Source organism: Dufourea novaeangliae, unplaced genomic scaffold (genome assembly GCF_001272555.1).
Source record: "Dufourea novaeangliae isolate 0120121106 unplaced genomic scaffold, ASM127255v1 scaffold196, whole genome shotgun sequence".
Classification (NCBI taxonomy): Eukaryota; Metazoa; Arthropoda; class Insecta; order Hymenoptera; family Halictidae; genus Dufourea; species Dufourea novaeangliae.
In genome coordinates, this window is record NW_015374090.1 from 270,569 (window position 1) to 287,344 (window position 16,776).

The following is a 16,776-nucleotide window of genomic DNA, read 5'->3' on the forward strand; positions in this document are numbered from 1 at the left end:
GAATGTATTTGAATTTGTCTGACACGTGGATGTAGATTGCATTCATTAACGAATACCGTTTCTTGGTCTCCAAGGCTAAGCAATTCGGAATAAATAGAATTTCAGTTATGTAACTTCCATCAGGAAATTTAGTATGAAAGATCGCCGGTTAAAAAATAGTCAGATTAAAGTAAGTAGAATTTAAGTTCAATGTGTTCCAGTGGTTGTAAATAGCTTCTCTGGTATCAAACAATGGAGACGCGCGCATCGTGTTTGCGACTGATATCCTTGCGTGTCTGCATGTAGATAAACGATTCGTGAATTGCTGTTGGAAACCCCATTTACAATCGTAACCATACGCCGGAAAACGAGAGATACCATTATTTATGAAAGATTGGCCATCTTGATCACGATCGTAATAGTGTCGCCACAATTCATTTTGCCAGGTTTAGCGTGTTCTACAAAAAATAAAATTGTTTGTAATTTCACTGTATTAATCAGCTCCTGCTTCAACCGAAAAACAAGTTTCCCGTATTACAGTTTAGCTACTTTTAGCGAATATTAAAATTTGCCAACCGTGAATACGTTTAAGTATTTTTTCTCCTTTGTCTTCTGTGCAGAGGACGAATGACGGGACAGGTTCCAAGCAGCCGTGTGAATGTGTGTCATCGATGATTTATAGGAAAAATTTTATCTCTCAGCAACTTATTTGCATATACATATGTACTGGTCAGACATTAAGTACACAGTGGGAATTGTATGGACTGAACTTTAAAGAACTGCCAGAAATGTCTTCATTCTTGTTTGGAAAATTGATTCCTAATACTTCCGAGCAACGTGCTATAATCTGTTCGTGAACATTTTCAAATGATGTTGCTACAAATGAACGTTTGAAACGTTGTTTTGAACTTTCATTCGTTCCAGTCGGCTAGATGTTTTAAACGCATACATATCTCTGTACACTCTTACACATAATAAATAAATACACGTATATGATCGTTTAGCTTACTTTGACTGATTTTATACAAATACTGTTGTAAATTGTACACGTTCCCATGATTACATAAACAAGAAATGATCAGAGTAAAACAATAAAATGTTTAAAGTTAAAATATTTATAGTGTATAGTGGGAAATAATTAAGTTACTGTTGTATTCTATATGTAAGCAGTATTTAAGACAGTTATTATTAAATTTATATAAAAACTATTGTATTTAAATTCTATACTTATTTCCCCACAATTAATGAAATAAAAAATAGTGAAGTGATAATGCAACCTCCTCGTTTATTCTGTGTTCCCACACTAAGCCCCGAAAAACAGCAGAGTTCGCGACCGAAGCGTGGAATCACGGAAATTATTTTATCCTTGTCGCACATACGGCGTCCGTATATCGCCCTCTTCCTCTGATACCGCTTCAGTCATCATGGTTTCATAGTATGTATCAGGAGATTATCAAACGGTTTTGAAAGTTGGTGGCACGCGGAATTCTATCTCTATCCTGCTTCCACAGTAGGGTGTTCCTTCTCCCACGGACCACTTGCAACCTCGGTTATTCTGTGTTCTTAATATCAGGGGACGAAAACAGCAGAGTTCGCGGCTGAAACGAGGAATCTCGGAATATTGTCTATCCTTGTCGCACGTTCGGCATCCGCATATCGCCCTCTTTCTCTAATACCTCTTCGGTCATCATGCTTTCATAGTACGTACCAGGAGATTATGAAACCGTTTTCATAGTTGTGGCACGCGAAATCCTATCTCTACCCTGCTTGCACAGTTTTTGCTCCTTGTCGTACGCATTACGATGCCCTGAAATGCCCTGAAATGCCCTGAATAGTTCCGGAACACTTGAAGTTATTATTACTCAAAACTCGATAAAAGTTCATTCTTGATTCTCCAATCAGAAAGAAACGTCAGAAGAACAGTAAGAATGTAGTAAATCTTTAAATACTGGCTACTTTGTCTAAGTGTACATTCCTTTACCTTTCACCTATTTATTCAAGAGAAGGGTTTAAATACTGATAAGACACATGTAAGTGACTGTTTCACTGTACATAATTTTATTGGACAATACATATGTACACAACAGTATTTGAGGTTTCTGTTGGAATTTCTTGAATGAGGCAGTTAAGTTAATTTATTATTCTGTATGTAAAGTTTGAGCGAAATGACATGACAGTCTAAAACCAGACCTGACGCGGCTGCGATTAATTGCCGCAGACAGCGTTGTAGGGACAACTTTCGTCTTCCTTTGTGATTGAGATGACACCGATAACACCAAGAAATTATCACATTCCCAGCACACACACCACCCTGTTACAAGCCATTGAATTTAACAGGTGGCGCCATCTGTAGAAGAAAGCTCAAACTGGTAGACAAACTGGTTTCCTGCGAGATGGCACTACTTTTAATTTTTCGCGGTACGTTCGAAATGCTTAAGGATTTTTTTTTTCGACGTTTGCAGTCGCCAAAGTTCTGGATTTGAAGCTTAAAAAACGTAGATCAATGCCCTTTCATCGATAATAATAATAATTTGTCATAACATTGTCAGTGATACAGCCGTGATTAATTGCTATTTTAACAATGAGCTTTGTTTGACTGGTCTGGTTTTAGTCGCACCGTTTCGCCGTTAGATGGTTATAGTGTTTCTATACCCGTCGACAGACTATTTTTTCAAAAATCCATAAAACGCAATAATTATGTACATATTGGGTTTTGCGGTGTGCATTCGACGCACTGGATCACGAGGAATAAATTGAAATCAAAGGCATTAATTTTATGCGGCTAGTTGCCGAGGTATTTGAATTTTTGAAATTTCATCTTGTTATCGAGCGATATTCATTTTTCGAATAAATATTTAATTATTCTACGATTCTCGGCGGATTTTGGCAAATTATAATTTATTGAAATTTTCTCAATAAACAAATTGCTCTCCTTAGAATGTACTTCTTATTACGAATTACATAGACAAATTTCTTGCATTTCACCGGGTTTGTGTCGCCAACTGAAAATGAGAATGAGAATGAGAATGAGAATGAGAATGAGAATGAGAATGAGAATGAGAATGAGAATGAGAATGAGAATGAGAATGAGAATGAGAATGAGATCGAGAATGAGAATGAGATCGAGAATGAGAATGAGACAGGGATTCAACCGGATTCAGCTATGTAATTGTAAATACATACTGGCTAAACACATAGTTATTAGCAATGCGTGGACGAAGGTACATAATATACATATGTATATGGATGCAAGGAATCGTAAACGAAGAATTTAACACGAAGGAAATAATTTGTTGTTTATGAGAAACAGAATGGACTGGAAAGAGAAACTGGAACAGAAATTCGTTACTTCGATGCCTCTCTTAGTAACGCACGAAGCTAGTCTTTTCATTATTCTACTATCCCTGTTTCTCCTATGGTTTACTTGAATTTTTCTCGCTCGCGAATTCGTGTTAGGGGCAACATTTGAGACTAAATGACCTTTACAATAAAAGGGAATGGTTTATTTGAACGGGAAGCCAGACGACGCTTAAATCTACAGACGAAACTCGATCACTGGTGCCCAAGCACTCGATGGGTACACTGAGTGGCTGATATTAAGCTAATTAGTGGATGCAGCTAGGCGTGTAATACGTCGGTGTACTGGGCCTCTCTAGATTCTCGGTGGTACGGGTCTCCTCGGTGAATCGATATTTCTAATATCGTCCTGGGGAATGCAATCACTCTGCTTGTTGCACGCACAATCGCAGTGTTACGCAACAAGACATACATATGTAAGTACATATAAGTATACGGAATGGGAAGATTGAGAGAAGTTAGGTTTCGCGTGGTTGGTCCGCGTCGAGTCATATAAATGCAGATGTTTCTACCTCGAAGGAGGATACAGGTAGGCAGAATGGTAAATATCCGTTCCATAGAATGTACTTGTAGATTCCTAGCCTCTGGCAAATACCTATGGGTTTTCTTGATGTTGAAAGTTTTCACCAGCCTACATGCAACTATTTCTTTCTAGAAGAATCGATTTCTATGCACCTGCTCGTATGCCAGCCGCTGCTGAGGCCTAATTATTCATTCGTACTAGTTTTCTTTCCAGAAAGAAAGCAATCGTATGGCGTTATCGGAGCGCGCATTTTACTCACGTATAACCCGTTTAACAACTGTGAGCGTGTATACAATGATCTATAACTCTATACTCTATACTCTACTTATACATACATTCTACTATTCTAGCGGTATGTACATACGTAAGAGAGGAGAAACGGTATCTCGAAAATCATAAATATTGCGCGTCTTCGTCGTTGTTAATGGTGTTCCTTATCCACTTAACGTAGTACTGTATCCTGGTGTAAACGTCAGGGTAGCCTGGCCTGGCGCATCCGGATCCAAAGGAAATGACTCCAGCCAATTGCCAGACTCCGTCGGGACGGCGACACTGCAACGGTCCCCCGGAGTCGCCCTGAAAAATCGGAAAAAGCCTGAAGTGCTTGTTTTCCCCGGGAAGAAGCGCACAGAAAGGATGTGCGGAAACATTCGAATGTAAATCCGCTCGCAATCCTGCTAGAGGAATCTATCTCGTTGGTTCAACGAAAGTCAGTAGTTCCATTATCGCGGAGATGACGCGAAACTTGTAATCCGGTTGAGTGGATTCGAATGATAACATGTTTGCCGATTGTCCGGATTCTCGGTTGTAGGTGCCGTGGTTGCTACATAGAAACATCGATCGTTCGAAGGATCGTTTCGAACCGAGGTTGGGGAGACCGCGGTAACCATTTATAGATAAATATTATACATATGTATGTATATGTATGTGCCTAGTTACCGGTGTAGGTATTGTATTTTGTCGATTGGTTCAGTTTCAGTATTTTGTGAACAATCCAGCTAAAAATTTGAAAAACACTACTCACCACGCAGCTTCCCGAAGAACCATCGGTGTGACCAGCGCAGAGATGTCCGTTTCGAATCGGTACCGATTTTCCGTACGCCTTGGTGCATTTCTCGAGATCGAGCAACGGCACAGATGCCTCTAGCAACGCGGTGGAAAGCGATTGGGACGGGCCATAACGACCCCAGCCGGAGACGACGCAATGACCATTCGCAAGTTCTTCCTCCGGGTCCGGCAGACGTATCGTTTTCACCACCCTCGACAACGGCGCCGGCCTCGCGAGCTTCATTAGAGCTAGAAACATGTTTTCCGTTCTTCGTTCTCGTTCTCGTTCTTTCGATTTCGAAATTTCGTCTTTCGAAAAAAGGGCTGCGTGTAGATGGTATGGCTCTCGGTAGGTACCGTGTTATTATATGATACATACTATGTATATTCGTATATGCGCTCGTTTCGAACGTGAAATGTTCTAGCTACTGTACCTATGCAAATGATGTATGTAGGTATGTAGGTAGAACTAGACATATATTTTTCAAGGGAATCACCAAAGTAATGGGGTTCGGTCGTAAAGTTAACGAATTTTTCAAACTTACCAATGTCGTGAACGTAATTATTGAATCTTTCGTGAAGAATGACTCGTTCGACGGGTAACCTGGCTGAGCCTCGTCCACCGGAGTCTAATTCCCATTCTCCAACGACCGCTGTCCATAACGCGCCGATCGGTAAGTTGAAAAGTTCGCTGGAAAGTGGAAAGTGAACGGTAGCCGGTAGGTATATGTAGGTACTCGTTAACGTTAAGCAAAGTAATTACCTAACACATGAACGGGGATTCCCTTCGTCGGAGAGGGAAGGAAAATTACTCACTTGTGAATGCAGTGAGCGGCGGTAAGGACCCAAGTGGGCTCGATCAGGACACCTCCGCACCAATGCCCGATGAATCCGAACTTTGGATGCAACAGCTGAAGGGAAACCTGCCAGGGCCAGGAACCCCGTTTGCTCGGCTTTCCGTTGAAGATTCTGCCGGTGCTCGGACTGGTCTTCTTTCCAATCGACGCGACGGAGTTCCTCTCGATGGCTTCTTCCGTCGTGTTCGACCGAACTTGGACGCGCGTCGATGCTGCCAGACATAAATAGGTAAGGTAAGTGTATGTATTCGGAAAGCTGGTGGATCCGACGGCAATGCGATGCGATTCATCGTCGGGTTGGAATTTGCTAGTTTTAGCCCGAGTTGAACACGGACGGATGGACGATGGATCGTTCTCCACTTACCGGAACGATGCTCCGTCACGAACCTCGGTATCGCACAGTCGATCTCCGCGAGAACGAAAACAAGTACAATCGCCAGGCCACCGCGAAGATTCATTTCCGGCGAGCAGTGCGCACCGTATAGGGATAGCTCCGTTCGCCTCACTGTCCCTCGCTGTTCATGTTTATTGTATCCGAACTCGATCCGGATCAACGACAACGACACAACGACCACGAGCAAGCGTTTCAACGAACGACCATGATAAACGGCCGAGGAACAACGAACAGCGACCCTCGCGTTCGATCGCCGATCCGTGGACCGCGCGGAACGAGTAAATCCTTCTGGGGAAGGAGCCTGGAAGAAAGCGATCGTTTACGATCACCATCGCGAAGTAGGGGAATAAGTACGCTTACGATCGTGGCGAATCGATGGCAACTCTTAACGAACGAATATCGCTCTCGCTAACGAAACACTGCTCCGCAAGAACTTGCTGAAACACTACGTCTTCTTTGGTTCGTAGTCGTTCACGGGTAGACTTTCGATCGGCATTGGAAAAGAAAAATTGCAGGAACACAGAAGGTAGAAACTACAAACGCTCGAAAGATTGAGGGGGACGACACTCTTTGAGTTCAATCCATGCATGGAATCGTGCTGGAAATGCGAAACGACGATCGCTTTCATCTGGAAACGATGTTTTTAGCAGGCACGCAAATGGCACGCCAACGCGTGGCGGACTTTCACGGTCGCTCGGCCGATTTCCGAAAAAACAATACGTTCCTTCCAAGCAATCACGATCACGAGCAGACGGCAACGTGAAATTATTCGACGTTGGGGAGCGCGCGAGAGCAATAAGTACTCAACAGCCGAACGGAGAGAGAATTTGACCAACGACGAGGCGGAATTCGAGGAAAATCGCGCGCTTTTCCCTCGGCACGCTTTCCCTCGCGCTGGAAAAACGACGAGACGAGATTCCGTCTGTATGGGTTATAGTTCGGTGCAATTATACATACATATATTATATTCCCGAGAGAGTTCGGTTCATGATTTTTCAACATACCTATACTAAATTGTATACGATATACGGTATACGGTATACTAATACCTGTACATAGGCCAGGTGAATCAGAGACTGGAGGTTGTAATGATCGGCGTACGATCGAATCTTGTTGCGCCAAGTGAGTGAAAGAAAAACGAAGGAACGATCGGTGACCTGGAGCCATACTCGCGCGTGCCTGCGTGAAATTAAACGATTCGTAATGGATCGTACGTATACTTATTTTATTAGCCGAGTCGGTCGGCCTCACGGTCGATCTCTCAGATGCTTTTAACGTTCGAACCAAGTTAGGAGGAACAAACTTGTCAATCGAGGACAAACCTCTAGGAACTTTGGTTCACCAGCAAGGTTTCGCCTTGACTGAAATGCTCACGGAGGACAATCTTGGAACGTAGTATCGTTCCGGAAATATGTCAGATTTCTTCGAAAAACGGCTACATCATCGCGGCTGGAGAGAACTACACTACGCCGAGTTGTAATTTAGTTTTTCTTTGCATCGAGCGTCAACGGGTAGCGAATTTTCTCGATTGGACGATTTCTCGTGTACCGTTGATTAGCCGCTAGCAATTCACATTGGACGCGAAATATGAAACGTACGTACGTACCTATGTACCTACTACGTTATCGTGCAGCTGTTACTCTCGACGCACGTGTCCACTGTTTAGTAGGCGTTTGCGATTAAATCGTAGGTATCTACAGTACACGTATCGTGTGCACGAAATGAAAGCTCGTCGGCCGTAAACCGTAAACGAGCACCATGTGTGTGTGTGTGTGTGTGTGTGTGTGTGTGTGCGCGCACGCGCGTGTTTCTACCATTCCTCCCCACGATTCTTCTTTCTATGATAATTATTTTCGCCCGCGCCATTAGCTGATTAAGCACGGTGATCTCAGGGGAGGACGGGAAGGTGCGCCATTTAATATTAAGAATTAGCTTTCGTTTCATTCGCCTGCGATCTTGTATTCTATTCCAATAGTTTTCTTGTAGGACTTACGTTTTGCGAAAACATTGCAGGATGCGTAAACGATTGTTTCAGTTTAAATCAGTAAGCGTAAGTATGCGTGCAGGTAACGGGAAGGGATTGTTCGATCGCGGAAAGGAACGAGGATGGCCCACACGCATAAATTTTCATAGCAATCAAGTAACCATTTTTCCATTCCCTCGTGTATATTAGTCAGCTTTTGTTAGTTAACTATATCGAAAGCTCCCCGTAACTGTAACGGTACGCTCTATCGCATCACCCATGAACCATTACCAATTATCAGTTACACTCTAGTAAATACTATATAATAAAAAATAAGATGACAAAGAACTCGCAGGAGAGCGATTTCGGTGAATAATTTTCAGTCGACACGTCGCACCCCATTCATTCGACGATGATAATGCGTAAACGTTGGACGAGAAGTATCGTCCGCGTCCGTGTTCGCACGATATGCATATGTATGTATATGTATGTAGCCGCCGCCGCCGACATACATGTATAGCCGAGAGCGGATGATGTTGACATGCGCGAGCCAGCCGAGGATACTTATGTATGCCCGCAAAACGAGCATACCGCCCGCGTCTCCCCCACATCGCCGCAGTGCAAACAGGGAGAGTGCGCGTTCCTGATCAGTAGGTAGCACACTTTCATAGCGGCGAGGAAAGTGACCGAACGTTTCGCCCCAGGTGAAGATCATTCGGCGTTCATGCGTTCATCAAACGGGAGTGACGGGAGGGAATTCACTGTGCGATGCGGCATGCCGCGGCGGTAAGAAGTGGTAAGAAGGAGCGAAAGAGAAAGTGAGGAGGGAGCAGCGGAATCGCCATCGACCGAGAGGAGAAACGTCGACGTCACAGAGATTGCGGCGGGAAGGCGAAGAGGGGATCGAGATGTGCCGGACGTGCGTGGGGGTGGAGGAGAGCTAGAGTTTAGATCGGCAGAAAGATCATCGCTCGTTTTTCGCTGGCAGGTGGGGTGGCCGCCACCGCCGTCGTCGTCGTCGTCGTCGTCGTCGTCGTCGTCGTCGTCGTCGTCGTCGTCGGATTCGGGATCAAACCGTTCGGTTCGTAGAAAGTTGAAGGCGACTCGTCACTGGTCGGTCGAGAAAACGAGCAAGGACGCAGGAATACGGTGCACGACCCTACCGAGAAGCGTACGCCGGCACTGACCGTGAAAAACGGGCAATAGGTAGACAATTCGTGATTCCAATAGCCTGCTGGCGAAATCGCTGGCTGCGTGGTGACGAGAGGAGGCTCGAAGGGAAGGGATATGGATCCCGAGAGTTGATTCTCCGCGGCGGAGAAGAGGGTGATTCATCGGGGCAGCTGACGTTCCGTACGAAGGAACGCCAAGGCAATCGAAGAAACGAACGCGGCGGCGAACTTGTTCCATGAAGTAAGGGGAACCCTTTTCATTATATGTATGTATACATACTCCTACTCGCGTCGGATTCGATGATTCAAAATGGCTGATACCGTTGTATGTTGTATACTATACTACATATACTATATAATATATACTATACACTATATACTATATACTATATACTATATACTATGTACTATATACTATATACTATAGGATGCCATCGGATTATTAGTGCATGTACGCGTTCTTGCAATTAAAGATTACATCTGTCTGACTGTCACTAGTATTTTATAAACCCTCAACCCCCTATTATATGCATCCATTTCTTAATCTAGCTAAATGTATTTACATAAATATATTTATAAGTATACAAATACACGAATATTAGGAAGAAAATTAAGTGGCATGCCCGATTTGAATTGTTCACAGAACGTGAATAAAGAGATATTGGATAGAACTGAATCGAAAGAAGCGATGAGTAGAAGCAACGAGAACGGGCTCTCCCTGGCATCGCCGCCGGCGATTCACGTTGGCCCCATCGTCAATCCCGGCACCAACGAAACGATCTCGATCGTGATACCGTTGTCGGCGCAGTTGGCCACAGTCGGCGGTCAAAAACTCGAGAAACCCTGCAGAGATTGCAACAGGGATCAGACCAAACAGCCGCCATCCTCTCGTCCGAGAAACGACAAAACCAAGGGTTGCCCTTATCCGGGCTGCACGCGATACGGCCGAGCATTTTCCAGGGCTCACGATTTGAAGCGTCACATACTTCGTCACGAAATGAGAAAGGAGAGGCTGCCCGATTACGAGAACTCGAGCAGACGGCGGATCAGCAACGATCCCGGCGAGAGTATAGCGAACGTGGGAAACTACGGGCGGAAAGCGGTGGCGGCGGTGGCAACAACGACGACCTGGAACGATGACACGAATCATCGGGAGACCAACAATGGAAAGTCTTACTGCTGTCCCCACTGCAAAAAGAAGTATACGAGCGAAATTAAACTAAGGGCTCATATGAGTTCGCACGAGAAGGTACGCCACGATACGTATGATGTACATATACGTGTACGTGTTCGGTCGAGTCATAAATACCAGAGGCGTATAAAGAACCTTATTGTATACATACATATATACCTACATGCATTTCCTGTAAATACAGAAAATCTGTGCAATCTGCAGCTGCTGCTGCTGCTGCTGCTGCTGCTTGTGACTCGACCCGATACCCACAACCTTCGGAAAAATACTTATAATGAAATATTCCATACATACATACATGCGTATATATACATAGAAAGGATAGATTTTTTCAAGTATTACATGTGTAATCACACTATCCATCGATGTCCACAGAGATATAATATTTTCCATTTTTGATTAGGTAATGGACAAAAACGTCTGCACCCTTTGCGGAATCTGCTTAAAGGACCAAGAAGCGTTGCAAGAGCACATGAAGCGGCACACGGCGAACCTGTTGGAGGCTCAAACAGCCCTGGAAAAAGTTAGCTCGGGGAAGGATCGAGGCGACAAGGAGGACGATTTTCTCTTGGAAGAAATGTTGCTTCTCCATAAGAATCCTCGGACTCGTGCCTCTCAATCCGATAACAAGAACGGATCCAAGATCAGATGCGATTATTGCTCCAAGACCTTCAAGACCAAGTGGACATTGAGCTCCCATGTAGCGGCCCACGAGGGCCGTTTTCAGTTCGACTGTAACCAATGCGGGAAGAGATTCGTCAGGAAGAGTCATTACGAGGGACACGTGCGGTCACACGAAGCCGCGAGGCCGTACGTTTGCGAGCAATGCGGGAAAACGTTCAAAGAATTGAAGCACAGAAGAGAACACACCAAGAGAAAACACCCTTCGAATCAGAACGCGATACAAAGCCTCTTGGATAGCATCAGTCCTTGCGGGTCCGAAGAGCTGCCGGTCGATCAGACCAAATTCACACTTCTGATGCCGGTTAATTTCTCCGTGTAAAGTTACTACTTCGAGATCTTATATCTTTTTCTCGTCTCCTCCCTCGAGTCGTCTCCCATTCGGGGACAAAGGCCGTAAAGGGTCGGGAAAAAACCTGGAACTTTCACGAAAACATTGGCTACTCTCGAATGGACCAACTGATGCAAAACTTTCTTATGTCTATCGTCTGTCCTGGTTGCTGAATAGAATACCGAGACTTTCAGTTGAAATCATCCGAACTACTACTTGTTTTATTTTATACCACGGTATGCCTGTCTACGCTTCACAGAAATTACGATTATACATGTATAATTTATATCGAAACTTTCCGTCGAACTTTAACACTTATTTTTTACCTACAATGCCGCGCATGAACGAGTATATTACTATACAGACCAAAGACAATCTTACTTCCAGCCATCGTTCGATCTGTAAATATGATTCTATTATAATAAATCGACCGATTACGAAAGATATGATGTTATTTTCCAATTTTCAATGACAACCTAAACCATATTCGTATGTATATGTATGTATGACATACATGCGTCTCGTGTATGTACATATTATACAGAGGGTGTAACAAATATGTTGTATGTTGGTAAGTTTATTTCCTTAGCGAAAATCTTATCCGAGACTTTGTTAACGAGATATCAACGAAAAACTCGTTAACAAAGTCTCGGATAAGATTTTCGCTACGAAAAAACTTGTTCCGAATCACCTCACGAGTGACCCATTTCAGGAATCTACATACGTACAACACATTTCTTACACCCTGCTGTATACCTGAATACAAATTCGAAAAAATCATGAAACCAGAATCGATAGGAGATTCGATCGAATAATCAAACGGCGAATGCTTTGTTTCGCTGCTGCCTTCTTTGCATCGGACATTTTTAGTTTTAACAATAAATTCTTTTTAACGAAAACCAACGTTTTATCAAGCATGAACGAAAAGAGGAGAGCGATTTAACGAGAGAACCAAGCACAGGACGGTTGCGGTGATCACGAAAGTTCTCCTGTATCTCCTCCATCGTCCTTTAAATGAACCTGATCAAGAGGCAGAAAATACCTACTGCGAGATGCGAGGAGCCCGTGGAATTCCAGGAGGATCCCGAGAATGCCTCGATTCAAGAGCAGGGCCCCCGAGGCTACGCCCTGGATACGCTTCCGCCGGAAGTCTTGGAGATGATACTCCAACTGCTTCCGCTTCAGGATGTGGCCACCTCCGTGCGTTTAGTTTCCAGGTGCTTTGACACGCGTATTCCATCTTAATTGCTCCTTAAAATCATTCAAGGCTATATAAGCGTCTACGTAAATAATAATAATGCGATAAAATTGATACGTTCTATATTCGTCGTCGTATTTTTCTACCTTGATCGATTTCTCTATCTTGTCCGAGCTAGTCTCTCCCTCTTGTATTCCACCTAATCGCAACAACGGTCGATCCAGTTTCTTGATGACCAGAGAGAAATGAAGAAACAGACAACGATAAGCTTTACCGTTTTCCAGGCATTGTTCGATGGTTGCTGGTGCGGTATTAAACGGCGCGTTTCTCGCAGCCGGCGCAAGACTGGAAGGTCTTACGAGTTGCGTGGATAAGACGCTGAAAGAAACTAGAACGGACGCTGAATTGCTAGGCTGCAGCAAGGCTCTGAACGCTTTACAGTTGATCAAGTCCCAGTACAAGATGCTCAGGGCCGTGACCTGGAGGTACACGCATCCACCGACAAGGCATCAAAGGGCCCCGCGGATTTGTTTTTACGCGGGCAGTTTGCTCGACGATCTGAACGACCTGCTGGATCGATTGGTCAAATATCACGCGTCCGTCGTCGATTCCCGAGACGTCTATTCCTGCGTCGCATGCTTTGTGGCTACGTGCAAACGGTTCATGAACTTCTTCGAAAAGATCTCTGAGCGCAGGGTGAACAGGTGAATTTTTCTCAAGCAAGCCGCCATCTCGGTCAGTCATACCGTCTATGTAATTCGTGTTTCCATGAGTCGTGTAACGCTAATACGTTCTTTGTACAATCCGCGTATACATATGTGTATTATGTACCGTGCATTGCAATCTTTTTCTCGAAGAAACCTGTCATACAAAAGACCGATATTCCGACAGATCGGCGTTGATCTCCGGCTGTAAAATCGTGGACGTCCTGGATTGTCTCGTGGAAGGTAGACAAGTGGTGTCCTTCAAAGCAACATCAGGCAAACGACGATCCAGCAACGGTACCGTCAATATCAAGCTGAGATACGTGATGAGACGCGCTTGGTTCACGCACCTAGACGTCACGAAGAATTCCAAGGAGAACTCTTGGAGAGACGAACAGCGTTTCATGTATCTTAGATTGCGCCGTTTAGTGGGTAGCGTGAACGAACACCTATTCGAGAATTTACATTACGAGCACGAGTTACTTTTACAGGTGATTCTAGTAAAAAGAAAATACTCTCATCGACGAAAGAAACGCTTTTGTTACAATCGTTTACTCTTCAGATACCTTTGTCGTTTCCGCTAAGGCCACCACCTGCCTCCACTTACTCCGGATACGGAGAATACGACGGCCAATTCTTTTACTACGGGAATATGAATAAGTACGCGTACGAAAGTAAATTTTTGCATACCGTGAACCCGTTGGACGTTACACTCAACACCGAACAACCTGTGCAAAGGCAACCATCGTTCGATTTGATGATCGAAATCGAGCTAAAATGTACTTCAGAGTTAGCTCCGCTCGCCATTCGGACGGTCTTGAGGTCGGCTGATGAATTCGAGGCCTACGAAGCGAGAACAACGGACAAGCATCAACAGCTTTTCTTAAGAATGACGGTCATGTGTCCAGCATCGATCGCAAACAGATTACCAGGAAACTTCGTTTGGGAATTGCGTACCCCGCGACGTCTACGTAAAAATTCGTAACACAAATTAGATATACACGCGCGCACACACACACACACACGTTCTCCTAGTATCATTTATATTAACTTTTATCCTATTAGCTCTACACGCAAGTTAAATATTTAATAGTAATAATTCGTAGAAAAGTAACGAATACTTCGTACATGTACCAGCAGATCGGCATTCGAAGACGAATATATACATATTGGTGCCGAGTAATTAGAATAAAATGTGCCGATTATACAGTTTTATTTACACTATGTTCTCCAGATATAGAAATTAATTCATAATAGATATTTTTTCAGATGGCTCTTCATTGTCCTCCATGGACTGATGTATCCAAGTTGTCTGGTTCAGTTTTCGAGCACGACTCTCTAATATTCCGTAGGCAAAATGATTTAAAAGAATTCCTTTGGGTAGGGCTATTCCTTGAAATCTGTACAAATTCTCCGCATCCGTTAACTTGTGAACAGCGGTGACCGTACAACGGCCTACTAAACCAGTACTGCCTACCATCGGTCCTTTACTAATATCTATGTGATTCCCTGCTCTATACAATATAATTTTATCATTGTTCGCTTTTGCAATGTCTGGTATTTGTTGTAATTTAAAGGGATTATCCTGGAACATTTGTAGAGCAACGTCTTCTGTTGTTTCCAGTCTTTCTAGGGCAAGTTCTTCATTTGATAATTTAATAAACTGAGCAGACATAGCCCGCAATTCTCCATCTGTGGGTTTCCATTCAGGCAGTTCAAGGTACACGTCGTACACAAAACTTCCTTCTTTTATATTTGGTACTGGAAAACTGTGCAAGTGAACTTTTATATCTTTTTTAAATGCAGAATCTATAACAGCACCCAACTGGAATGAACATGTTCGCCAAAATGCTATATTCACAACATTATCCTTGGGACTCTGTAAACTTAACAACTGCAACTTGCAATCAGACACTAATGGTCTATGCATGTCCCATGGCAATCCATCTACAAAAGCAATAGCAGATGTTTTGGTAACACCTTCTGAAATGTGTTTTGCACAATCTGCTGGAGTTGATATGCATTTGTTCATTACAAGGGTAATCGTCTCTACAGGAGACTGGTACTCAACTTGTATCTTTTCTATTCTTCCAACAGCATCTCTCTGCCGCTTCTTCTGTTCTTCGTATAAAAAATTTTTTCTTTCATTCATCTCTGCCCTTGATAATATGCTTTTGCATCTTGATTGTATATTCAATTTCTGTAGTCTCAAAGCACCAAAGCAGGAAATTCTACACCTACAATTAGTTTTAAATATATCTGATCTCAAGTTGTTACATTGTCATATTCTTGAATAAGATACATACCTCGAAAACATGTTGAAAAAAAAGAATTGCAGCTGACAAATAGCTGACAATGCGAGAAAAGAGTAGCACGTTAAACTGATTTACAATCTGTTTTGTTCTTTTTTCACACCTATTTTTGTTGACACTTAAAAAGAAATATCTGAAATAATAGAACGACAATTCATTGAATAATCCAGTCAAGCATAATTTTCGTGTCAAGTGTACTTATTTATAGCTATGTAATTTCGATGTCGATTTGTTGCAAATTATCAGAATTATATATATGTAGTAGATATTTACACATCATATATATTCAGGTTATGTGAACATTTATAACTTCTCCGTTGTGTGCATTACTTAAATTTCTGCATCTTGGTTGCACAGAAAGTTCATGACGTTTTTGTTTCTGTTTTACCACTTACTTATTTAACATTTTCAAATTAAACTTTATATGTTTTCTTATCATTTTTCATTCAAGAAGAACAAAACCATCATTTCAGGCACCAACGAGCTATAATGAGCAACAATAACAATGAGCAATAATCAGCTAAATACTAACGTACTAACCAGTTTGCTTGTGTTAGGTTTACTCAGGTTTGCTAATTGTTCCTAGTGGTCTTTAGGGTCTTCAGTAGAGATGGCGTGCAAAATCACTAACGGTGATTTATCACAGGAAATCGCCGAATCACGATCACGGTCGTGATTTAACTTCACTCACGACCGTGATTGCAATTTTTTTATCTTGAGTAAATTTGGTCACTGCGATCGTAAGTCCTTAATCTTTAAATAGAAAAACGTATTCAATATGATTTTACGATGAATTACATTACTATTCGTGTTTGCAAAAATCAGTAGAAAAAACAAGAAATTCTAAAAGAATGATTTGCTATGTAACATGTAGATTATAATTTATAATCATTAATTTATTCATTATTCTTCATTGTTTCTAATTGTTCCTCCATTTTATACGATATAACTCGAATTTTTGTTTTAATGTCGTTAATATAAAATATACAGATTATGTGTCGCGTGTAAAGAACTGTTAGGTTTCTCCACCAATCAGAAACGATCACGAGAAATCACAAATCACTGT

General features: G+C 42.8%; 4 protein-coding genes across 5 annotated transcripts; 2 read left to right on the forward strand and 2 right to left on the reverse strand.

Moving 5' to 3' along the window:
- Nucleotides 1-4,252: 4,252 nt before the first annotated feature.
- On the reverse strand, nucleotides 4,253-6,221 carry LOC107190738 (chymotrypsinogen A-like). Its single transcript, XM_015579605.1, has 5 exons — nucleotides 6,134-6,221; nucleotides 5,723-5,999; nucleotides 5,452-5,597; nucleotides 4,884-5,155; nucleotides 4,253-4,435 (listed from the first exon to the last, which is right to left on the reverse strand). The coding sequence occupies exons 1-5, from the start codon at nucleotides 6,219-6,221 to the stop codon at nucleotides 4,253-4,255; spliced, it is 966 nt and encodes a 321-aa protein (XP_015435091.1).
- Nucleotides 6,222-8,751: 2,530 nt separating this feature from the next.
- On the forward strand, nucleotides 8,752-11,880 carry LOC107190761 (zinc finger protein 567-like). 2 transcript variants are annotated; one of them, XM_015579631.1, is made up of 3 exons: nucleotides 8,752-9,558; nucleotides 9,936-10,541; nucleotides 10,888-11,880. In XM_015579631.1, exons 2-3 carry the CDS (start codon nucleotides 9,981-9,983, stop codon nucleotides 11,485-11,487), a joined length of 1,161 nt encoding a protein of 386 aa, XP_015435117.1. In that variant the 5' UTR covers nucleotides 8,752-9,558; nucleotides 9,936-9,980; the 3' UTR covers nucleotides 11,488-11,880. The 2 variants fall into 2 exon arrangements, with proteins under 2 accessions (XP_015435117.1, XP_015435116.1); XM_015579630.1 differs by having other exon boundaries at nucleotides 8,752-9,533.
- Nucleotides 11,881-12,510: 630 nt separating this feature from the next.
- On the forward strand, nucleotides 12,511-14,383 carry LOC107190740. The gene is made up of 4 exons (XM_015579606.1): nucleotides 12,511-12,713; nucleotides 12,979-13,398; nucleotides 13,586-13,898; nucleotides 13,961-14,383. Exons 1-4 carry the CDS (start codon nucleotides 12,511-12,513, stop codon nucleotides 14,381-14,383), a joined length of 1,359 nt encoding a protein of 452 aa, XP_015435092.1.
- A 217-nt stretch (nucleotides 14,384-14,600) lies between these two features.
- On the reverse strand, nucleotides 14,601-15,816 carry LOC107190773 (39S ribosomal protein L39, mitochondrial). The gene is made up of 2 exons (XM_015579647.1): nucleotides 15,705-15,816; nucleotides 14,601-15,635 (listed from the first exon to the last, which is right to left on the reverse strand). The coding sequence occupies exons 1-2, from the start codon at nucleotides 15,713-15,715 to the stop codon at nucleotides 14,642-14,644; spliced, it is 1,005 nt and encodes a 334-aa protein (XP_015435133.1). The 5' UTR covers nucleotides 15,716-15,816; the 3' UTR covers nucleotides 14,601-14,641.
- Between the last annotated feature and the right edge of the window lie 960 nt (nucleotides 15,817-16,776).